Source organism: Rhipicephalus microplus, chromosome X (assembly GCF_043290135.1).
Source record: "Rhipicephalus microplus isolate Deutch F79 chromosome X, USDA_Rmic, whole genome shotgun sequence".
In the NCBI taxonomy this organism is placed as follows: domain Eukaryota; kingdom Metazoa; phylum Arthropoda; class Arachnida; order Ixodida; family Ixodidae; genus Rhipicephalus; species Rhipicephalus microplus.
The window spans coordinates 97,862,669-97,888,720 of NC_134710.1; the positions used below are offsets into that span (position 1 = coordinate 97,862,669).

General features: G+C 43.1%; 1 protein-coding gene across 1 annotated transcript in view; it reads right to left on the reverse strand.

The window, feature by feature from the left end:
• Window positions 1-26,052, reverse strand: part of LOC142775673 (synaptogenesis protein syg-2-like) — a 575,499-nt gene that overhangs the window by 7,028 nt on the left and 542,419 nt on the right. Inside the window, exons 9-10 of the mRNA XM_075877314.1 lie at window positions 16,060-16,191; window positions 11,936-11,957 (exon numbers count right to left, since the gene is read on the reverse strand). Of these exons, the coding sequence (XP_075733429.1) occupies window positions 11,936-11,957; window positions 16,060-16,191 (154 nt within the window). The remainder of the gene's footprint in view (window positions 1-11,935; window positions 11,958-16,059; window positions 16,192-26,052) is intronic.

Below are 26,052 nucleotides of genomic sequence, written 5' to 3' on the forward strand. Positions count from 1 at the left end.
CGCAGCCGGGATTCAATCCCGTGACCTGTGGGTCAGCAGCCTTAGCCCTAGGCTGTAGCTTAGCCACTAGGACACTTTTTTTTATCCTAGCCACTAAGAGAAAGCCCGGCGGGACATTTATATTTCTTAAAAATGCGAGCAATGATTTTTACTTAAGAAGTGGCTCTTTACATATGAACATTGACGGATGAAGTGGTATTTGATGTCAGTGGAGAAGCAGGAAATGTTCTTGTCTAAGAGCATCCAATTCGTTGCATTTAATTAAAATATGAAGCAGGCTGAGTGGTTCACCGCATCTGTCACACACGGGAGGATCACCGCCAGACAAAAGCGGTATGAATGAGTGCTGTAGGCGTGTCCTATTTGTAGCCTTGTGTTTCTTGAGTGTGGCGTGATCTTGATACTGGTGGCCAAGTTCCGAGGCTCAGTTTGATAACATGTAATTTATTTCATGTTTGCTTATCCCATGAAAGCTGCCAACATGCCCTCAGCTGTTGTTTTGTTTTAAAAGGTATTTCAGTTCTAACGCAGCAACAGCCATAGATGTATTTGTGTTAGCGTTGTCGTGAGCTAAGGCGGCCAGTTTGTCCGCCAACACATTTCCCCGGATTTCGCAGTGCCTTGACACCGAGCAAAATACAACTTGTTTTCTGGGGGAGTAAATGGTGCATCGCAGAGAGCAAAACATAAAAAATACAAGATTTTCTATATTTTCAGGGTTTTCAATGCTTTTATGACGCTCAGAGAGTCAGCGAATATTACCGCAGGTTACAATTTGAATTTTTCTATGTGTTTAGCAGCCACAAGTATTGCGTAGGCATCTGCTGTGGATGTTCTTGAATTAGGGTGGAGAATGCCAGAATCTGAAAAGGATAAACCAACGGCAGCATATATAGGACACTCCACTATGAGACTTAGAAGCATCCGTAAAAAATTCAGGACAGTTGTATTTGTGCCGCAGTTCGAGAAAATGAGTGTGTACATGTAGGCGCACGCTTCGCAACTTCTACAAAGGAGGTATCACAGTTTATGGGCTGCCACTGCCACGGTGGCAGACGTGGAGGGGGAGCCATCAGACAGTGTTCAAGAAGTGGCACACCAGTTTCTTCAGTGAGGCTCCTCACACGAAGTGAGTAGGCCTGTTGAAATGAAGGAGGGTTCTCAAAAAGCGGACAACGCGACAAGTCATTGATAGTTGTGTGTGAAGGGGTTATTTGTCTGAATTCATTTTTAAATAATATATAAAAGACATGTACGCTCTTTGCAAGTGCAATGGCCACTCATTGGACTCGACATACAAACTCTCCACGAGAATAGTGCGAAGAGCACCCGTAGACAGATGGATGCCCAAATGGTGAACCGGGTCAAGCATTTTCAATACACTTGGAGTGGCAGAATGGTATATTATTGCCCCATAATCCAGGTGCGTGCGTATGAGGCTTTTATAGAGATTGATCAGACCATTTTGGTCACTCCCCCACCATGTGATTGAGAGAACTTTCAGAATGATCATTTTTCTTACAGACTTATTTTTAATATACTTGATGTGGGATGTAAATGTGAGTTTAGAATCTAGAATAAGGCCTAGAAGTTTATGCTTGGCCTCTATAGGTAACCGCTGGCCATGCAAGTCAATTTCATGATTTGGGGGAAGGCCTATCTTTCTAGAAAAGAGTACACAGGTGCTCTTCTCTGGATTTAACCTGAACCTGTTTCCGTCAGCCCACTTAAACACTTTGTTCAGATAAAGCTGAACATGCCACCCACACTCTGTAAGATTACATGACCTAAAGCCTACCTGGATATGATCTACATATGTGGAATAGATAGTGGTATGTAGAATTCAGAGTCGTAATGAGTTTATTTTTATAATAAAAAGGGTGGAACACAGGACATCACTTTGTGGTACTCTCGTTTTCTGAATAAATGGCCTGGATAAGACATTTCCAACACGAACATGGAATGTTTGCTCGGATAAGTAGCTCTTCATGATATTCAACATATTGCCATGAATACCGATCACTGACAGATCTCTAAAGATGCCGTTGCGCCATGTGGTGTTGTTTGCTTTTTCCACATCGAGAAGCACACATAGACAGTACTGTTTGTGGAAAAACGCATGGCGTATATATGCTGCAATGCGTACGAGAAGGTCCGTAGTAGACCGGCCCTCTCTAAAATCACACTGAAAAGGGTCAAGCAATTGTTGGTCTCTAGAAAATGCATAAGTATTTTGTTCATCATTTTCTCGAACACGTTGCACAAGAAGCTTGTAAGGGCTATTGGACGGTAACTTGTTACTGAAGAGGGGTCCTTGCCTTCCTTTAAAATTGGAACAACAATGGCCTCAATCCACGTGAATGGCAGGTACCCGGCAGCCCAGATAGTGTTATACAGGGCAAGTAAAGTTATCTGTGGGTCATCCTGAAGCTGTTTGAGCATGTCATACATAGTTTTGTCGGGTTCCGGTGCTGTGCTGTGGCATGCATTCAAGGCCACCTTAAGTTCGGCAATATTAAAAAGAGTTTTATATTGTTCGTTTGTTTTACACTTCGACTCAAATGTTCTGCGTTCTGTCATTTCTTTATATTTTAAGAAAGATCTTGAGTAATGCACAGAACTGTAAATGCGCTCAAAGTGCTTTCCATGGCTGTTGGCCTGGTGCTCTAGTGTGTTTCCTTGACTCACCAAAGGCAGGGGATGTGCTTGCTGCCCCTTAAAACTTCTCAGGCCACTCCAGACTTTCTTTTCATGGCTGTAGGAGTTATTGCTAGAAAGGAACTTAACCCAACTTTCCCTTCTTGCCTGACGTGGTGTTTACCTACCCAGTGATTTCACTTTTTAAAATTCAACGAGTTTTTCTGCATTCGGATATCGGCGTGCAGGATGCCCCACGCTTTATTTTGTTTCTTACGCGCATGGCTACAGTCCCCGTTCCACCAGGGAACACGTCGTTGACACGGGTGACCATTTGTTTGCGGGATACATTTTTCAGCAGCATCAAGAATAAATGCACTAAAGAATGCTACTGCGCATTCGATTGATTGATTTGTGGGGTTTAACGTCCCAAAACCACTATATGATTATGAGAGACGCATGCTACTGCACAATCGATGTCATGATTTGCGATAAAGTCATGAGATATAAGGGTTGATTTCTTAAACTTCTCCCAGTGAGCGGATGCTATCTTCCATTTGAGAATATGAGGAGGGAAGTCATGTGATGTTGTCAACATAGCAGGAAAGTGGTCACTGCCGTACGGATTCTTGACTACATTCCATTCTTACTCTGTGAAGAGGGAGATGTCAAGTCTATCGACGAATATCACTTGTGGTGAATGTTTTGATAAGCATACTTTTTTTATGGAAGAGGCATGCATGCTCAGGAACACAGGAGGAATCAGTCGGCCTCTCACATCGCAGTGAGTGCCCCCCCCTCCCATAGAGTGCTGTGAGCATTGAAATCACCAACAACAATGTAGGGTGCCAGCGGCTGATCAATGAGGTGAGAGAAATCTGGGTGGTTAAGTTTGTAGTTTGGTGGTATGTATAGCGAGCACACGTTGAATTATTTGTCAAATAGAATGACGCCGACTGACACTTCTTCGAGTGCCGTCTGAAGAATAAAGGCTGGTGCACATCGGCGACTAGCAGCGGTCGCGCGACCATTTGCGACTGGTCGCAAACAGTCGCGAACGGTCGCACACGGTCGCAAAGCGACTGCTTTAGTAGTCGCTTCCTTATCAATTTTTCAGTCGTGCGACTGCAGTCGCGAGGCTGCTGGAACCAAGCAGCGATGCTCAATTTTCGTTTTTTTTTTATTGTGGTGGCCTCTTGCCACCAGATACAAACGAGTGCGTTCCTCTGGGTCTGTGGCACAATGGCCACCGCGAAATACTTGGCTTGGAGATGGCGGGGCGCATCAGCTCGAGCAAAGTGTCGAATTTACGTGGCGGAATTCGTAAGAAGCTTAACACTATCAAAGTAAAGAGAAAATAAATTGTGCCCTAACTTTTCCCCGTATTCAGAATCGTTTTTTTGCCTTGAGCTTGACTTGTCACCGCCTTCGATGCAGCGCGTTTGGAACGCGTTTGTGCTTCATGCCTTGGCAACAACTTAAGACGCCGCGTTCAACACGCATTTGTGCTGCAATAGAGGCTGTGGCAAATCAAGATAAATTCAAGAGCGTTTCTGAATACGTACGACTCTCAGAAATACTCCTCGTTGTCTCAGCGCACCTCGAGAGGTAGGCCTCTTGCATGGCCGGCCAACTCCCGCGATCGAAAGGACGGTCAAACCCACTACCGGCTTTTTTTTTCTTTGGAAGCATCTGTGCTGCCAGCGCTGACACCATGGTATAGTGCACCAGCACCATGACATTCTCTTGTTCTTCGCTTGAATCGAACTCTTTGACGCTGTTGGGAACGCTGTGCGAGAACAGACGAAAACAATGAATGCAGCGCGCTCGTTTGCTCTGCTAACTAAGCTGTCAGCGATCAGCTAATCGGCACCGTTCTCCAGAGTTCTCGCTGATAACGAGATCGGGACGTGACTATCGAGTTTTGCGACTTCGTTCGCATGCAGCTGCTGCCGATGTGAACATCAGTCGCTTTTTGGTCTCCAGTCGCGAATAGACGCGTGACCGCTGCTAGTCGCCGGTGTGCACCAGCCTTAAGAGGTTGGGAAAGCACAAATTGTTCTACTATTATACCTACACCACCGAACGAAACAGCTGCCTCATCCCGGACCTTGCGAAACATAGCATATTGTGATAGAGAGTTTGTTCGTGATGGCTTCAGATGTGTCTCTTGGATGCACAGCACCTTGGGATTGTGCTTATGTAAAAGTTCTGTAACGTCATCGAAATTGTGGAGAAGACCCGTAGTGTTTTAGTGCATTACTTGTGTAGCCATCAGTTTGAGTGAGTTTTTGTGCAGTGCGTCGAAGTAGACAACCTTAGCTTAAAAGGCCTTTTTAGGCCCCCTAATACGTGTTTTTTTTTCCTTTTTGGCAGGCTCCTTAGAGACACGCCGATCTTTCGACGTCTGAGACGCCGATAGACTTTTCGTTGTCCATCGTCTCGGCAGAGACGCTGGACGCCCGCTGGTGGTGTCAGCGTGTGGGTGTGAGAGACTTGGGGCTCTCTGCCTTGGCAGATGGCCCGGGAACTGAAGACCCAGAGGCCTGCATGCTCGTTGGCGGCGGAGCAGCACGGACTGCTTCCGCTGTAGAAGTGAATGATGCTACGGGGGTAGAGGTTGCGCGTGTACCGCTGTGCCGATGACCAATGAAAGTCTGTTTCGTGCTGTAATCTCCTTCTCTCTGTTACACGCAGGGCAAGAGCGAGAGCAACCAGGGTGATCTCCGTCACAGTTAGAACAGTGTGGATCAGAGGTGCACTTCTCGACTTCATATTTTTTTTGAGACCCACATTTTGCACAAGACACGCGGCCACAGCAGCTCTGTGAGCTGTGGCCAAACTTCTGACACTTGAAGCACCTGCGAGGGTTACGTATATATGGTCGGACGCGCATCTTTATGTAGCCTGCCTGGATATGTTCAGAGAGTGTGGCAGTATTAAAGGTGAGGATTAGGTGCTTTGTTGGTACTTCATGGTCATTGCGCCTAATTTCGATTTTTTGCACTTGGATGACATTCTGATATTTTAATTCATCAAGAAGTTCAGCCTCTCTGAGATTTAGGAGGCCACTGTTGGATATCACACCACGGACTGTTTTCAAGAAATGGTGGGCTGTTATAAATTGAGGAGTAGTGCCAGAAGGTGCTAGAGAGTTTAACTTGACATATTGGGCCTTCTGATTAACTTTTAGAAGAATGTCTTCACTGGCCATTGTTGAGCCTTTGTAAGCAGGTCCAAAGGTGTCTGTAAAACACTTTGAGACTAAGAAAGGTGACACTGATCTTGCTGTTATGTCAGGACATTCGGTGCGGATGATGTGGAAATGTGGGAAATTTTCAGTGTTCTTTGAACGAAACTAAGTTTACATTGATGCGCTCTCTTTTAAAAAGAGGGCGATTGGGAAGATGTGGAAAAGAGGTTGAAACAATAAAAATTATTGCTTTCGGTAGCGAGGCCAGCCTCTCACCATCGAGCCCAACACGGGGACGCTGCAGAAACCCGCAGGCATCACAGACGTTAGTTGTACGAAGCTACTATAACCCGATATAGCATACCCAAGGTTGGACACTGTACACCAGGTTAACCTTTGCCGCCAGAAAAATAAGACGTATTTGAAGAGAAGAGAGGACAGAAAAGATTAAAATTGAGAGAAAGACGAAGATGTGGGGAGTGAAAGAAATAGAAAAAGGCGACTGCCGGTTTTTCCTGAGTGGGTCAGCCCAGGGGTGCCATCTACGTGAAGCCAGGGCCAAAGAGTTGAGTTGCCTCTGGGGGGTGGGGGGGCGGTGGGAGGCCCTAAAGGTCTCATCACCCGGCGTCGGCTCAATCCTTAGATCCCTTTTTCCCCGGAAATGGCTCAGCCACGCACGGCTAAGCGTGGCGGTCCGTGGTGTCGCTACACACCAAACGCCTGCTTGCGCAGACACCCCTGCGGGGGATGAGCGGGTCTCTTTGGCAGGGGGCGGTTGGTGCGAACGGTTGTCCCTAACGGTGGGTCTGCGGTGGGTGGCTCCACGGGCCGTCTGCAGTTGGCCCGCGTTTTGAGTCAGGCGTTAGCGAAGCCGCCTTGTGTGTGTGTTTCTGTTGCTGAGTGTTTTGTAATATTGTGTAAACTTGTTCTAGTATGTTGGTCACAATTGATGCATAATAATTTAGCTGACAATATTGTCATTCTAAAAGTATATAGTAAAATAAATGTGTGTTGTTTGGTTTGTTCCGACCGCGTCTACTCTGTCCGTTCACTCCAAGAGCGTGGCACTCTCCATTTCGAGACCCCACAAGGGTTGAGCCATGTGTACCCTCGAGCCGCATGAGCACACCGAACATGGCTGATGGCTTCCCACTTCTCTCTCACTGGCTGTTTCAGTGAGAGGGGTGAACGACCAAGACCTTCTGCCAGGTACCGGGAGGTAGTGCGGCTTGAGAATAGATAGGGCCTTAGAGACAGGCCTTGGTGATGATGATGTTTGGTGCTTTGTGGCGCGAGGGCCATTTGATGGCCAAGAGCGCCAGTTCATGGGACAAGAGATGTGGACAATGATTGTGATTAGCGGCTGTATAAGGGCCTTAACATTCTTCGCCCTAAGGCGGGTAAAACATACAAGTAATAAAACCATAACCGTCCCATGAAAAGTGTGTGGTGTTAGTTGATGACGAAAATTTGTAATAATAAAAACCATGGTGGACATGTATGGCATTAGCACAAGTGCCTCGATAGTTCACACCCTTGCGTCAGAGGGCCGTGAGGCAAGTGCTTTGTTGAGTGTAGCCACCGCAGCGGAGACCTCTCTTGAGAGGTCGTGCTACGGAATGCCCGGGTATATGATATGAAAAGTATGAACTTCTCTCAAAAAAGCTAACAACGATTTATGTGTGAAAAGTGGTTCCCTACCGAAGAACATTGCCGCATAAAGAGGTATCTGTTGTCGGTAGGGTATCTGTTGTCAGACAGGCCTTGAGGAGTATTGTGCACTAAACATCATTTGTAGCATGCACACTATTTTTCTCTCTTCGTCGTTCTTTGTATTTCCATCTATTGTCTTTGATTTTTAACTCTTTTTTTTTGACATAGTAGCCAGCATATCTAAGCACCGGCTATCCCCCGTTTTTTTTTTTTTTTACCTTTCCCTCCTCGCAAGCGCTTTCACAGGTTCGCTTTTTCAATGATCTGGAGCACGTTTGCGCAGATGAGTGGGAGCGGGAATCCTACGTGCCTTACGCTCTTACAGCTAGTTTTATGTCATTGAGGGGTATACAAATGAGAGCAGACGTCATGACGCTTTCGGTTATCATCCATATCGATGGGCAAACACCATGCTAAGGTGCTACCTAGAAGCATGTTTGTTTTTTCCTCATGTTGGCTATGTTTTTGATGCTGTGATGATAAATTATTTGTTCGACAGAAACGAGACGGTGGCAAATAACCACCTATAGATCATGCGAGCAGAAACATTTGCTCCAACTTTTTTACCACCGTATTTTGCCTATCCCTCACTAAACTTTTCTTTCATTAAACCCTACCTCTATGTTGCAGAGTTATCTGTGCCGGCAGTGACCGTGTCTCTGTCTGTCTATTCCCCTGTTTTTTTTTTTCTCGATTGCTTTACTGTCTCTCACTTATGTGCATTGCTAATCAGTTAATGCTTCCAATTCCTTTGAATTTCTGAGCTTCCGGAAAGTGGAAACAGCCTTGTTGTCTCAGGACATTTGCTGCCTTGGAATGCTCTTGTCATCAGGCGGCCAGCTTGTGCCTTAAAAAAGTTCAAGGTACATTTATCCTCGTGTCATTGTGCGCAAATATCACCACTTCTAATTTATTTCTTGCTGAATTTGTAGTTCTTCATTTGCCTTAATTTTGAACATTTCATTCCACTATCTACAATTAATTAATCCTGTTTTTTCCAATGTCTTTCTCAGGACGGCGGTATGTTTGTGCACTCTTACTAACCCTGTTCTTCGTTTCTTAATTTAATGGTTCTTCCTCCATTCAATGTTCGCGCTTTGCTTTTGGGGTTGTCAGACTCTGTGGTGAAGATATTATGGTACTCGGTTGCTGAACCAACAGGTCGCGGGTTCGTTTCCGCCTGGAGGCTCGTGTCCTGAGCGATGTTGGTGCACGGTAAAGAACACAAGATGGACGAAATTTCCACAGCCCACCACTACAGACTGTATCACAATTATATTGTGGTTCTCGTACGATACTACAACAAAACAGCAATAATAATAATAATAATAATAATAATAATAATAATAATAATAATAATAATAATAATAATAATAATAATAATAATAATAATAATAATAATAATAATAATAATAATAATAATAATAATAATAATAATAATAATAATAAATTATTATTATTATTATTATTATTATTATTATTATTATTATTATTATTATTATTATTATTATTATTATTATTATTATTATTATTATTATTATTATTATTATTATTATTATCTTGAGGTGCCTCATCAGACATGGTAATTTCATCTTTTTTCTGTGCTAAAGTACGGCCTGGACGTGCTGCCTTATCGGCATACGCATTCGCAGTGTCTCTAAATCGCCGAGATTATCCACTGAAACTACTATGTCATCTTGTTGCACTAACTACAGTACAGGAGCCATCTGTAGAACTTCCTGCCTATTGCTGATGCAAGATATATTAAATGCGAAGCATTTCTCAGTGAACTTCGGTGACTTCGAGCGTATCTATCTATCTAGCCGCTTAAGTTTGGGTGCTCTCGTGGTCACCTCCTTAACAGGACATGAACCAAAATAAGATGGTTTGACGAATATGACACGCTGGTCAAGACATTATGTCACAATCCCGTCGCGTATGTCGTCAAACAGTTCCAGCCAAACAGTGGCACATACCCACGGGTTGTTATGTGCCGCTGGTACGGGCATGCGCCACAGGTGATTAAAACTTAGTATCTACCCAGGAACGACGAGAACACACATAGGTAATTTTAAAGCGCGAGCGTTAAGAAATACCCGACATCGTTAGCGTCGACCCGACGAATGCAAAAATTAAATGTCGGGGTACCAGCTGGCATCGACCCCAAGCGTTCTGCGGGGCATTGAAGCATTTTACCACATAGCTACGCCAGGTTTCGGAACTACTTCTCAAATAGACGCTAATCTTCATGAAACGCTTATAGTGGTTGCAGTCATGTCTACCCAATTTTTATAAACATTACAAATGTATACTATTTTGATACAGCCGCCACGCCGGGTTAACGTCAATTGTAGTTAGGTGTCATACGCTGAATTTGATTTATGTAGCAGCGTTCAGTGCTACTATCCTCACGAGCATCAGCGCTTCATATCAGCTTCTGTTGTTGCTAATACGCATATTCCAGTTGGCATCGTTGGGCAAGTGCAAACAACTGGTTATATAAACATCTGTAACGCTTCAACATATGTCTGTGCGTGCAACATTTGTACACATATTTAGCGTCATTTTATGACGTGTCGCTCAATGAAAAAAAAAATTGCAACACGGTCACCTTCCCTCCGCATGGTTCGCAGAACGTCGATTTGAAGGTGCGTGGGATCTGCTGATTTTTTTTTTTCATTTCAGCTAAGTTGTCCTTCTTTGTGCTTAGAATAAAGTGTGAAGGACAAAATAGAGAAATCATAAACTTGGGGCAGTCGCTAATCTGCCACCGTGGTTCTGTGGGTTGATAGTTTTGTGTGCTGAGACGTCCTACGAATTTTCACGAGCAGCTCTAAGCATCACAGAGAGCACAGAACGGGCACTGATCAAAGCACCTGCGCAGAAAAGCGGCTGTTCGCTGCTGCGTTTCTTCGTCCTCGTCCAATGCGCACTGATTCAACCAAAGATAAACGCCTACCAACTCGCTCGAGTTTCTATTTTTATACAGCTTTAAACATCACCACATATGTGTTCATAATACGTAAAAATTCTCTGCTTGCGCTTTCATAAGCATCCTTAACATTCAGGAAGGCTAATCATGCGTGTATGTCCACAGCTACTTGAATGGTGAGCCGATCTTGGCTACGTTCGGTGAAAGAAAGCGAGGAAGACACATTCAATTTTCTAAAAATGCAAAGATCGAAAGAAGACTACGTCACTGGAACATGTATACTGAATGGGACGCTTTGAATACAAGCTGCACGGAAGGAAAACTACGCTGCATGAAGAGAAATGAACAATCAAGTCTGTGTAGTTTCCTACTGTCGAGTAAGTGAATAGAAACACATCGCGATGTCGGGTTTGTACGCTTGGACAGCTTCCTTCATTTTGGGCAATCTCGATCCGCCAGTGCATTTTGTAAAAAAAAAAACTAATTCTATTGACGCGCTTATGAATAGATCTGAAGAACTGGCCGTAAAAATATATAGAACTATACTAGTGTTACGCCCACGCAGCGGGACGCCAGCATCCCGCTGCGGTGGTACGTTTAATAAAATGGAGTTGACTCTCTGCAGAGACTTCCGGGAGGAAGACAAGTGGGCGGTAAATTCAGCAAGCGTTTCCAAAGCTATACAAACAAAAACAGCAATGTAATCTTTGAAAATGCGTCAAGTCAAAAAGACGTGTAGGCTACTTCGCGCTCGCAAACGTCTCGGTTTTGCACACAATAGTTGCACGCGTCATCGACTTGTCCCCTTAATTAAGTCCTGGTTAAATGCTGGCTATATACAAGAAACCAGACAAAAAATACCTGCTTTCCAGGTGATAATGAACACTTTTAGTGGGACCAGATTATGTGTGATAGAGGTCGAAAATTGCTCACTAGTAATGTTATCCGTTCATGCTGAAGTTCATTATAGCTTTACGAACCGTTTCTCATGATGGCACAAAGAAACAACACAGACCTGGTAAAAAGCTACGAGCAGACAATGATTTAATTCTCGAACAAAGATTATCTTAACTAAAAGCCATATATCTCACTGCACTTCGCTGAATTATTACATTGCTTTATATTTTTATACGCCAACCTGCACCATTTATTTTTGTTCAATAACAAATGTTATTTTTAGCCAAGTGTTTGTTCCGAGAACCAAATTGCCTTTTCTTTTTTTTTCTTTCTCGTCTCTACCAAATCATGGATGAGACAGGAAATGGCACAAAGTAAGTGTCCAAAACAAAAATAAACTTCGTTAAGGTTACTTCTCGCTCCGACAAAAGAGGTAGCTAACGTTGGGGCAGAACTACAACTAAACGACAGTTCCTCAAACAGCTGAGTATGAATGCAAATTTTCTATTGAATAGCTAACACAAGTAAATTGCAAGACTGTGATACTGAAATTCAATACTTACGTTTTCTTGTGACCTCCGGCTTCTTTGGTGCAGCAAAAGAAAAAGAACAAGAATTGTAACAAAGAAAAGCTTCAGCTGATTATGAAAAGTACTTCAGAGTGGAGGATTAGCGTGCAGCACGCGTGGTGTCAAGCAATGGGCGAATGCGTCAGAATGCATACACAAAAAAAAAAAAACAGGTGGATAATGAAAAAGAAAAACTGGTTTGGAGTGTGAGACTTGGTAGGCACATCCGTTTTTCTCTTTGTGGCTGCTTTCCCTTCTCACCTCGATTAAGTCATCAATCAACTACAACACTTTTGTGGCGCTAAGACGATCGTGGTATCGGAAAAAGGAAGAGGAAACTTTGAACAAATCTCGACGATATACAGACTTCTAAGGGTTGGCCGTTAAAAATACTTTTTTTTTTTGTGTTGCCGAAGGCACCACAAACGTGCCTTTGGGCGTATAGGGAAGAGACTAGAAGAGAAAGACGCACTGTGTTCTTCGGAGATGAGGAGATTCACAGAAGCTTCATAGAAAAATGACATCAAGTGTAAGTGTGCAGAAAAAGTTACGTTAAGTACGATCAAAATACGTTAGCCCTCCACAGAATATATAAGTAATAAAATGTTTCAGTGGCAGTACAATATACCCTTAAATGAGGGGTGTAGTGACAAAGGGCTGCAGTGTCTGTAAAAGAAAATTATTTCCTCTGATTAGTTTTTACTTATTTAATTTGTAATTTTTCTTTTTTGTGCGTTGATCTTGTACATAACTGTCATGATGTTGAGATAGAAGTCTATAACGTAGTTTACCTTCTCATATTCTTCCAAATAAATATAAATGAATAGTAACCTAAAAGTTATAATGATATACTGCAGCACTACATGCTAAACAGATGAGTTTATCCGCTAGCTCACCGCAGACTGACTTGGGAAGAGGCAGTAACCCTCAGGAAGCTTCAAACTAACACCCATGTTCACGGTACGCTGCTTCACCGCATCTCGCCAACCAAATACTCATACATATGGTATGGGGAAGCAGACAAAGCCCTGGAGAGACTACATTAACTGAAGAGCAGTTGGAGGCCTAGTTATCAGACCCGGGTCTCAAGAATCAGTGCAGCTTGGTTCAACGGGCGCGGGAGACGGTGAAGGCCCGCGGCTACCTGGAATAAGGAGGCCGCTCACCTTGGGCGCACAATGCGTTTGCTCAAATAAAAGTTCATACCCTCGCTTTCTCTTTCCATGTAAGCTGAAGGTTATCTTTTGTGGTCCTATTTGAACCGTGGCTCTTGATTTATTGATATGTGGGGTTTAACGTCCCTAAACCATCATTTGATTATGAGAGACGCCGTAGTGGAGGGCTCCGGAAATTTCGACCACCTGGGGTTCTTTAACTAGCACACAAATCTGAGCACATGGGCCTACAACATTTCCGCCTCCATCGTAAATGCAGCCGCCGCAGCTGGGATTCGATCCCGCGACCTGCGGGTCAGCAGCCGAGTACCTTAGCCACTAGACCACCGCGGCGGGGCGAACCGCGGCTCTTGAGTAGCAGCGTGGACGAGCACGTCATCAAGAAAAGGCAAGCATGTTAAATAACAAAATACATTGTGAGGAGCAGGTATGCCCTAATGTGAAGGTGTAAACAAAAAAAACCCAAAAGAACAAAATACAAATCAGTACTTTAAACTGTCACTCATCGTACATTGCATGACCAATTATGTTTGACTAACTAATGGTTCTAAAATGAAATGATTCGAGTTTGAGGTGTCAATTGTAGTGTCAGAATTGTTGGTGCAAAGATAGCTTTGTACTGCACAGTAATCTTCGACACGAAGCACCACGACTAAATTTTGCAGAAAAAGCAGCGTAACGAAAGCAGCGGGTCATGAGTAAAACCTTTCGCACTCATCATCAATATAGGACTCAGTGCATCGTGTCATTAGATGTCAGTTATATATCCAGTTGCGCCTTTAGCTGATCTCGATCCACCGCGGAGGCGTATAGCGGTTACGGTGCTTGGCTGCTGACCCGAAGGTCACGGGTTCGATCCCAGTGGTGGCGGTCACATTTCTATGAAGGCTAAATGTTACAGACACGTCTACGGTGCGACGTCAATGCACGTTAAAGAACGCCAAATGGACAAATCTTCCGCGGCCCTCCACTACTGCGTCTCTAAATCATATCGTGGTTTTACGACGTAAAACCTCAGATGTTATATTACTATTACACTTTAGCTGATCATTGTTCGTAAAAGAAGCGAGAAACCGATTGTGAGACGCTCTCGTTCGCTTTGTCAAAACGCGTACACGAGTCTGAAGTTCTCCTACCAGAGCGTATATAAACGTCCCCAGCTTGGTGAGATTTAAGTTATGGCATCTTCAAGCCTGAAAGAACGGCGGAGCTAGGTTTTCCTATGAAAATGTTGGCTCAACTTAGATTGGCAAGCAGGTGCCACCATCTGGAGAACGCCGATTGACTACTTTCTCAATCTTCTTTTTCTTGCATCCGTTTATCTTTATTCTTGTCGTGCGCGCCCGCTTTTTGTCGCCCCTCTTCGCTTAACCCTACTCACTCTTACATCGTTCCTCTTCATCCTCACTTTCCTTTTTACTCCCCTTGCCGTACTGTACTACACAAGACTGTGCGTAGTACAGTATTAATACAGTAACTAATACAGTAACTAATATGAGCGGCTTGGAACATACCCAGATACTGCGACGCACACATCTTTCTTACCTTCTTCGCATCACTCCTCGTTTCTCTCCTCTTCATTCTCACTTCTCTATTCCTCATCCTGATTTCTCCTTTTTCACCCCCTTGATATGCTTGATTATACAAGGCAATGCTTTGGTAGCGGGCCTGAATAGCTTACGATGCTTGCCTTCCAATCATGGGTACGTGGGTTCGTATCCCACCTCCCGATGAAACCTTTTTGCCAAGAATTTACCTCTTTCTTTCCTTCTTTCGTTCTTTTTCCTTTTTTTGTTTACTTGTTCTCTCAACCATCAGAGTTATTCATACCACTCCGGACCAGACAGCGCATGCGCACTGGGAGCTAACAAGATGGTGAAGAGACCGCGTGCTAGATCATGATGATGATGACGGCCACTTGAGGTCGCGCGTCTCGGAGAATTGCTCAGCTTTAAAAGATCCGCTTTTAAAGGCGCTTGTTTCGGTAAAGCAAAGCAGTGCGCATGTAGCAACGGCAAAATAAACTAATCTACTAACCCTGTTTTTCCCCCGTCTACGTTACAGGGCCTGTCTCACCTTACAAAGGTGGCTCGTTTAGTGCCTGCTCTTTTTTTATGTTCCAAGAGACCTAAAACTTAGAAATAACAGTAGTAACTTAGTAACAGTAGTAACAAAATGTAGTAACAAGTATGAAGAAACAGATTAATGGAAAGCGAGCGGAAAGGGCAGAAAGGGCGTGCAGGAGACACGAAATCAGGAAATTGTGCTTATAGGCGGAGACACTGAAAGAAATATATGGTAAGAAAAACTTTGTCATTGTTTCACAGTATCCTGAACTCCGTATATAAAGCCACACTCGTGACGGCGCGTGACAGCCGAGTTCAACGAGAAAGATTTGTGAGCACCGAAGAACGAGGACCGAGTATTGCGAAATGCAGGTATTTTCTTTCGTTCTGCTCTTGCGCGCAGACAATCCAAAGAGGTAGAGACTGAGAAGCAAAAATGAATAAAATTTAAAACGATAGAAAAAGGAAGAATGTGAAGGGGGTGGCGCGTGGCCGGGTGAGCGTCTGTGGATGATTTAAGACCAGCGCGCTTTCTCAACAAGCAGCTGACACGTTGACAGAGCGAAACCCCGTCATATGTCATGATTTTGTGACAAGCCCCGGGCGTGGGGGCGAGTTTCCGGGGTTAGTTCAAGCACACGTGTCGGGGTGTGCGCGTGTCGAATCGTTTCTTTCATACAGCGTGCGACCATACCAACAAACGAAGGACCGAAGGCTGTCATTTCGGCTCACGGCGGCGAAAAGGAACATTCAGCTAAATCGCGTTGTGATGAACTCTTGGGGCAGTGCTGAAGCAAAACAAGGAATAGGAGTAAAAAAAGTAACAGCGTGCCCATTGTAGCTCAGTGATGTCGGCAATGAGTATTGTTTAACTCACCTCTGAGCGTTTGCTTCTTGTGCCAGCGATTCACAACAATTGCTAGAACCAGCAACACCAGGCACAAGATGGCCAGCACAACTATCAGGATGCTTGAGTAGACGCCAAGACCAAGCACGTTCCAGGCATGTTCTGCGCCACAAAATATGCGCACACAACGTCAACGCATTCAACTATGCATCTGATAAAATATTATATGGAGTACTAGACAGCAGAACGGCCCACAAAATTGAACAATTGAATGTTTCTTTCAGTGTATTACAGAAAAGAGACTAATTTTGTTGAAGCTATAAAACCAGCTCTAATACCTCACATCAGTAAACTACACTTTGCAAAGTAACGCAGAAAAAAGGTTAGAGCCATGCATGTAAAGGCGGACGGCGACCGAGCAAGCCTATAGTTAAGAAAAGGGCATGGTACCGAACAACACCTGCTAACACGTGATGATTGATAGAAACTTGCTTGAAATACCACAGCAACCCGTAGCTTTGTTCGAAGACAATATAAAAGCTTCTGATTCATATGACCACGTAATTGTCCGGATGCTTCAAAGCAAAACTGAATTTCCTAACTGCTTCTATTTCGGTTAAAAGACCTATATTAGTCAAGAAGCGCTTGTCAAAAGAAATATCCGTACTACACAGAGGTTTAAGGTTTGACATGGTGCCGGGTGGGGACGCATTCTATTTCTAGATTTATTTTGTTTGCCTGAAGAATATTTAGTCACAAACTCTGACTCGGAAGACAGTGATGAGAGTCGAAATTGGAAAAGCAAAAGGTATAAGTCATACAGATGAGAGACTCCTTTACCACTACAAATCAAAAACAAAGTGAAACCTTCATTTTGAAAGTAAAAAAAAAGTTTGGTCACAATTACCAATACATCAAACTAAAGTTACCACAGCTAAAGAACTGAAGATCTAGACAAATAATGGTATATTACTGTACATGCTAGTATTTTTGAGGTTCCATAATAGCCGAACATTGCAAATCTACCAAAAAAGAATTCAGCATAAATAATATATATTCCGGTGAAAAGAGCGCTGAATGAACACTCTAAATTTATACAAGACCGAGATATGTAGCCCTCAAACTAAAAGTATTTTGCATGTTTTTCGGTGCTGGTCGTCGAGTTCGAAACTGGTACTTTCCACAGATATGAAATAAAGCAGGCAGCTTTTTTTTCATGCTGCTACGAGATCACAACAAGGGTCGCGTGTGCCGTATAGTTGTCCGCCGCCACCACCGTTGTCCATAACCCCTATTGTGTGATAAAAGAAAAAAAACTTAGTTTATACTAACGCGATGGGATTCCAACCTGGGTTCCCTTTGTGCCAGCCCAGTGTTATACCACTGAGCTAAGCCTGAGCTTTAAACCTCATGCCGAAGTGACGCTAAGCAGGCTTGATGTGGGCAAAGAAATCGCGTTACTATAAGTAATACATCGTTTTAAAACAACCACGGAACAACCAGGCGTCACACAAAGTGAATTGCGTAACGAGTGCTCCAACCCATTTTACTCAAGCTCCAAGCATAACTTTTCGTCGTCGTCAGCCCCATCATGAAAAATTACAAGAAAATTTCTTGCAAGTGTATAGCAGGTACCACGCTTCCCCGAAGGATGACAAAGGATGGCATATGTGAATTTCTGCCCACTACACAAAAAGTATGATGATTTTTATGGCGTAGTGGGTGGGCTGCAAGTGTGGCCAATACGTTTACCCAAAAAATTGTTGAAAAAAAACTTTAAAAGGTCGTTCTTCCAGCTTTGACTGTGACTGTTCTGCGTGTTCCGTGCAGACATGGTGGTGTTTTCCATATTTGCTTCTGGCATGGGTTTCGAGATTCCCATAAACTTCCAAACGACTCAAACTCTCCATCATATTGCGTTTTTTTTCGAGGCTATTTTGAAATAATTGCTACATAATTTTTCCCACACCGGGAAGGCTGCTGATTCAATAGAACATAAAATAATGCTAGCTACAGTGGAAGGCGAGAGAAAACCAGGCTGCCTGCACACGGGATGACAAGCCGATATTTTTCCAGCAGTAATAAAGCTTTTCAGCCAGATTGAAGAAATGGTAAATAATTGACCTAGCTGAAAATAATTTACTTACTCACGATGTCAACATAAAACGTCCACGACGTGATATGCAAAAACAAAAACAGTCTCAGTAAACTCCTTTTCGCGTATCCCTTCATTTGATAACGCTGGCTCTAATAAAATACCCTGGCGTTCCCTTTAATGTCACGTCTATGAAGTATTTCGGAGTGAGCGAATGATGTTCAGCCTAATTAGTTCATGCAAATTCGTCAGTAAAATAATCACTGTCACCATTTTTCCCTATGGTGCGTGGATCACGCATGACGCGCCTTCTAATACCTACACGCAAGCGTGCGTACCAGTCGTCTCCAATAGACCGTATCAATAAATAAATAAATAAATAAATAAATAAATAAATAAATAAATAAATAAATAAATCAATCAGTGTTTATTTTTTCACCAAAACTATGCACAAGGGGAAAAAGTAGGAGATGCCGGGCAAAAAAGCTGCAGTTCCTGCAACTTGACTAAGCACCATCTACCTGTGAAAGCAATGACAGGTTGATAAAATGAAGTACAGGCATATCAAAATAATAATTAAATACGTACATAAATAAATAGATGACAAAAAAGGCAAGTAATAATGCAAGCAAAGGGCGAAGGAAATAACAGGGCAAAATAAACAGATCAAAAAAAGAATACTTGATATGCCCATGAACACAATGAATCATAGGGAGTACTTAGTCGTTTTTGTACATAAAAGGAAAATAAACCCCATGACATTGTATTTCTACAGTTAGCGAAATTCATCAATGATACCACAAAGTAAACACTGAAAGCAATGCACACCTATAAAAATAATGTTATTACGCTAGTATATAGTGTGAAATTTATAAATTTTTATGTCTTGCTGCCCATATAATTTAATATAAATGGTAACGTATGACTAAGTCTTTGCATGCCGCAAATTGTGCGTTATAACCAAATTTTCCAAGGTGGTTTATATTGATGTAAATAAGGGCTATGAGTGAGTTTGCAATTTGCAAGTGTCAGAAATTCATCGCGTTTTCCGCGGTTTGAGCTAATGTGGGATAGCTGCAACCTGAATTTATATATGTCGTTAGCCATAACAATTTTATGTTTCAAAAAGTTATCCTGTTTGTGCAAGGTATAGTATAGGTAAACACAGCTGTAGCATCAAGCCAATTTTCGCAAGAACTAATTTATACAAACACTCTTTTTTCCCGAAATCAATCTCTGAGTGGAATTTGTTGCCCCGAAACTCTACTCTTCTTTCCTTTTCACCATGAAATGCGCCTTGTGTTTCCTGGCTTTCACAATACTTGTTTGAATTAACAATTTGTTGTGTGCCTGAGAGTGTGGTGCTTTGCTTATGGATTGTGTTGCAGTGGGTGTACTCAGCCCTCTGAAAATGAGTATAATTTGATGGTGATTTCTATGTTTTTCTTACATTTCGTGTATACCAGTATCAATTTTGTTGTAACTTTGTTGTACTTTTATTTTACCTTTGAACTTGCTGTACCTTTCCTGCTTGGACCTTAAATGGTTCGCAGTATATGATAAATAAATAAATAAATAAATAAATAAGTACGTCCTCTATTGCTCTAATTGCTTTTTTATGCAGTATTTTCAGCTTATTTAAATTTGTCGACTATGTGTTCGCCTAACCTAAAGCACAGTATACCGGGTGATTAAAGTTAAGCTCTATAACTTTTTTTTAAAACTTAGGCACTGAAAAGCACGTGAGAACCACTTGTGCAAATAAGTTAAGCGTCCGGGGGACAGGAGGTCAGGTGATAATTATCGCTGTCAGCAGCCCAATTAACTAAAATTTTATATATAACTTTTTACTGGCTGCGGTTAGTTGGCATGTATATATTGAAAAAAATATAGGCATTGGTGTTTGTACACAGTTTCAGTAGGAAGATTTCTTCTAGCACACCTGCGCTCCAAGATATCCGGCTCCAAAGTTTAATTGTCTTTCGCATGATTACGCATGCAAGAGGGTGAGGGTCAGCGCGAAGCTCCTCCCTAAAGTGGCGCATCTGTTGCGTGTGCTGTTTAGTGTGTGAAGAGGGTGGAAGCGTAGGCATGCATATCACAAGCGTAGGCCGACGAAATCACAATGTGACAGCGCGGTGCGCCATGGGCCTTACGCATGATCCTGATGAACGCGATAACAGGAAATCATTTTTTGCGACGTTTTTTTTTGTGACTTTAGATCACACGGATACATCTTCTTGTGAACGCGTTAGCTTGATTGTCCTGTACAAGGGCGTCTGCGGTAGCACAGCGTCTCTGTATTGAACGTCTAGCAAGTAAATCCACGTGAAGGTCTTTCGAGCTAATACGGCTGCCTCTGGCGTGAGGCAATCTACCAATGAATAAGTAGACGTAGTGCTTGCAATGACTTAAATGAATGGCAACGATTCGTTAGCAATGGAGCTTTAAGCGTCTCGCCATCTTCACCATCCCCTTATAAAAAGGCCCACCTTCATAAACCTGATTCGACGCTTTTGCACAACAGGCTCTGTCCCCCCTCTAAGACGGACCACGAAGGCAATCGATGATGACTTTGAAATCGACGTTGTGGCGTGCGTAATCTCCATGCCAAAGCTCAGCATCCGACAGTGTGCCGATCAGTGCGGTCGCAGCGTCGGAACAGTCGCAAATGTTCTAAAAAAGCACAAGTTCTATCCGTATAACGTTTACCTTCATCAGTACCTAAATGAGGCGGACTTTGAAAGATGAGTTGACTTCTTCAATTGGGGTCTCATCAAAACATATTAAAAAATACCTTTTTGCACAGAATAATTTGGACTGGTGACGCTCGATTTGGCCGAAATGGAAGTTTTCATCTTCACAATGTTCATTATTGGGCACAAGAAAACCCACATTGGCTGAGGCAGCACTGGCATCAAAGTTCGCCTGATTGTGAATGTGTAGTGTGGCATACTAGGGGACAGGATCATCGGACCTCACTTTTTGAGGGCAACTTGAACGGAACGATGTACACAGAATAAATATTAGGTGTTGTCATTGATGACCTTGTCAGCAGTCTTTCCCTGAATTACTAGCGCTAAGTATGGTTTCAGCACCACGGAGCATCACCACATTTATTAGGCAGGGTGAAGAACTGGTTGGACAGACGTTTTCCACATCAGTGGATTGGACGCGCAGGAGCGACGTTTTGGCCATCAAGATCTCCGGACTTTTCTCCACTTGACTTTTTTTTGGAGGGCTAGGTTAAATATAAAGTTTACGTAACAGAGCTCAGCAGTGTTAATACAGAATAACACCTGCATGTGCGAGTATTTCCGCAGAAGTAGTGCACCGAGTCATTAGGTCGACGCGAGAGCGGTTCATGCTTTGCGTTGCTGCCAAAGGCAGGTATTTTGAACACTTTTTCGGGCATTGATGTTTTGAGAGGTGAAGAGTTTCGATGAGATTTGTGCACGACCAAAATAAGCTCATGTAGCAGCAGGAAACATGCGTTAGCAAAGGTAAAACTGTTTCAGTCATTATTAATGCAGTGTTGTTCTTGATCCCAATAAAATTTACAGTACTCGGACATCAGCAGTCCAGCTATTGGCGTAGTCCAGGCAACGACCACGCACGCTTGTCTAGTGATTATTAGGCCCATGCACTACATCCAGAGTATCCGCTCGCACCGTTATCTCGGCATGGTATCTGCCACTATCGTTTAGAGGCTCTGCAGTTGCGTTTTATGACACTGCATAGTTTTAAGGGCTCTTCGATTTTTGATTTCAACGGGCGAGAGGGCAAGACTAAATGTTATCACCTATGCCTACGCTTCCACCCTCTTCCCATACTAAACAGCGCACACAGCAAATGCGCCGCTTTAGTGAGGAGCTTCGCGCTGACACTCACCATCTTGCATGCGTAATCATGCGAAAGACAAACTTTGGAGCCAGATAACTTGGATCACAGGCGTGCTAAAAAAATCTTCGAAGAGAAACTGTGTAGAAACACCGCTGCGTACATTTTTTTTTCAATATAAACATGCCAACTTACCGCAGCCTGTAAAATGTTAATTTTTCAATTTTAGTTCTTTGGGCTGCTGACCGCGTTAATTATCACCTAAAATTCTGTCCCACTGGCAGCTTAACTTATTTGCGCAAGTGGTTTTCACGTGCCTTCGAGCACCTAATTGAAATAAATGGTAAAGCTTATCTCTGAACACCCGGTTTAAGTGGGCATGGAAAAGAACCTGATATGAAAGTCACTGTACAGTTACTGGCGAAAGACGTCGACAACGATGTAAAGCTACAACCAGGCGTCTCAACTTTGCACAATTGTGATCTGTATGCTCTTTCTAGGATATATGCTCATTAAAAATTATATCAAGCGTTCTAAATTATTTGGTTACTGCAACTTTGCATGGGCATAGGGTAGCATAATTTGATATTTGGAAGCATATTTTGAGAGCTCAGTAAAGAACACATTTTGTTTTTGTTTCATTTAGCATGTAATTGTTCTTGGTGTACCAATCTCCAATTTGGCCTTTTGCCTTTGGAACCATGGTTTTAATCGCTTAACGTGATTTGAAGGTAATTATGTCAAAGTACTGAGATCTGATCTATGGGTTTTAACTTCCCAAAACCAGCATAATATTATCAGAGACGCCGTAGTGTAGGGCTCAGGAAACTTCGACCACCTGGGGCGATTTAACGTGCATCAAATTTAAGCACACGGGCATACAGCATTTTCATCTCTATCGAAAATTCAGGCGCCGCAGCCGGGATTCGATCCCGCAACCTGCGGGTCAGCAGCTGAGAACCTTAGCCACTAGACCACCGCAGTGGGGCCAAAAGACTGGGATCGCGCACTCAGATATGACTGCAAAAGTTTGAGCGGTGTTCCCATAAATCCATAATAGCCTAACCTGTTTATTTTTTATAAAAGCTCGTGAGATACGCGATCGAAGGCTTCTCTAAAATCCTAATACTATGGAAATTTCAAAAGCCCCTTTTTGATATTGCACAATGCGAGTTCTTTCTGGGCTAACAAAGAACTTTCTGTTGAAAGTTTCTTTCTGAAACCATATTGGCATTCCGTTGTTAGATTTTATTTTCTAAAAAACTGTCAGTTCTCTTGTTTATTACTTTTGCAAGACATTTTGAGAACATGGGTAGATTAGATATTGCACGATAATTTCTTAAGTTGTTTTTATCTCCTGACTTAAATATTGCAGTAACTTTCGCTAGCTGCATGTTGGTTGTAAAAATACCTGTCAATAACACTAAGTTGTATATATGTATTAGAATTTCCGCTATAATGTCTGATACATACCTTATTATTCGCACTTCTAAGCCATCGGGATCACAGCTCCTACTATTTTTATTCTACTAAGTAGCGTAAATACTTCAGACGTGGATGTCGGTTTCAGAAAAAAAAAACGTGTTTGATAATGGAGTAATGTCAGGTGTGTGTACGCTCTGATAGGCATAACCTGTGTTCACAAAGAAATGCTTAAACTTTCCTGCAAGATTGATTCTGTTTACTATCAATTCACCTATTATAATCATTCCATCTATTTTTCCATCTATCCTTAGCAACATCGCCAGCCACTTAAGTGAACAGCTGTTATGGTTTTCCGTTAAACCCTTAGGGACATTCTCGCAACGAATTCACCTAAAAACTGGCAATATTCAGATTCAAAAGCGGTGCATGCAGTCATAAGACGAGTCGATGTATCTCGCCTTTCAGCGCACGAAAATTATTCAAGTAGCTGCAACGTTGGCTTATCGCATTTCATACAGACCTGTTGTTTTTTTTTTCTTTAAGTAAGCCCTATCACAAAGCAAAGCCCTACAGTTGAGTAGACGCACGGCTTGGAAGAATAAATTGTGCAATTTTCTAATTAAGTTCCTCCGAGACTTAGTTTCCTCTATCAAACATAGTTTAACAGTTTCGTTGCTCGGTTCCTTATATCCCTGACATTCCTGCCAGCGTCTCACTCAGCCTACATTTTATTTTTTCCGCTGAGAAACTCTTGAAGCGTAAGGCAACGAATTTGAAATATTTTATTCTCGAGTTACGCGGTGGTGCTACTGCATGACCACTGAGAACGAGTGTACTTAATGGACGTTCATTTGGACGTCTCGACCAGCTTGTGACCTGTGTCCTTTCCCAGCGACCTCCTTCATAGATTAAAATCAGCATTTTTGTAAAACCAATCAAGAATAGCCGCATTGAAAAAAATTATACTAAAGAGAGAAACTCAAGTTCTCTAGGTTTACACATCTGGGAGATTTCGGTGACCGGTCTCTTCAGCAGCGTTTGCTATGAAATGAAGTAACTCGATGAGAAAGAAAGTTTCGCTCGGCAGTTGTCATGGTATTTACCTAAAGAACAGCTACAGCTGTAATTTAGTTAAGGTCTATTGTAATCGAGGTTTCCTCAATGGCAAGGCAGCGACGAACCAATAAATACGCTCGGGACTAAGACCAGCCACGGACTTTTCTCCGGACAAGGTAAATAGGGTGGACGACAAATCCAAATTGGATCTAGCGTGCAGCGAGCACGTCGTTTGCGCTGATATTTTAGAAAGCAAAGTTGCCTTTTCTTGGTAGGAACGAACACTGGTCGCCAATAAGAGAACAGTCCCTTAGGCTCGTCTTCTATCCTCCTCTCTTTTCATTTAGTGTACCGTGTGACACCCGTAAAAAGCAGTTATTACGGAGCTTACGTGACACTAGAAGCATCACGCAGCAATAGGATGGACTTGCTTGCAACCCATATGGTCGATAGCCTCACCGCTGGTCTGTTTGTAAAGTTTTAAGGCCTTAGGCGTTTATGTTGAAGGTAACCACCGAGAGTCGATGACCTTGACGGGAAGCGCACCATGACGAAACAATGCGATCGCGGATGCATGCGGAAACAGCAGTCAGTGAGTGAAAAAAAAACAAAGACAACGCATGCCTGTGCAGCCAACGCTGCCTCTGATGAACATATACTGGCGGCGCGCAGCGCATATACGCTCAACTGTAGGTACATACTATCGCTGCGGCGCCGGCTGTTGCCGGCAGCGCTACTCAGCGACGAGGATGTGAGCCATGGTGCGTGCACATCTTCAAACGTGCTTCTGTACCAGTAGGAACTCGATGCTGAAGACAACGGGATCCCGAACTGTGAAAGTGAGAAGCGGAACAACGACGGGAGCTATACGAGCGGAAGAAGTAAACATGTGCACGATAAGAAAAAGGGGTTCGCAGAAGGCGTTGCCCATATGCACTGCTCATGGTGGCTTCTTTCGTATTACATGAGTGCAGGAAGACTTTCTCCTTCTGCTGCGAGAGTGTAACATCCGCCGAGCTTTTCGTTTCTCGCTGATTCGTGACTTCTGGACGTACGACACGCACTAGTTGAAGGTGCACTCTTTAGCAACTACATACGTCCTGTCAACTACATTTCTGGCTTCCGCGTGGGCCACAAATAATCACAAAATCAATAAGAGCCTTGTGAAATAAAGGGCATGGACATTATTTTTGAGCACCGAACATAGTCTGACAGCGAGTACCAGATGATGCGCGCTGTGCGCTGTCGCGTCTTTGGATGTGAATGAACCACAATCAATCGATGGCAATGAGACGTGCGATGAGACAAGGACTTAGCGTGAGATATGACACATAGGAGAAGATGTTTCAATATGCACTTTTTTTCATGTAATCGACCCGTTCAAGCACTGCCTTGTCAGCACCGCGTTGGAATAACGAACATTCCCGATTGCTATATGCTTGAGTGCACAACATGAACAGTAAAGCTCATTCTGGAACTAACGCGACTACCAACGAAAAGACTGAAATCTTTGATGCCACACGTATATATGCCGTCACGCCTACCGCGGATCGGAGTATTCGATGTCCAACGACTTCGCGTGCCGATACCACTGCTCTTTGAATGTT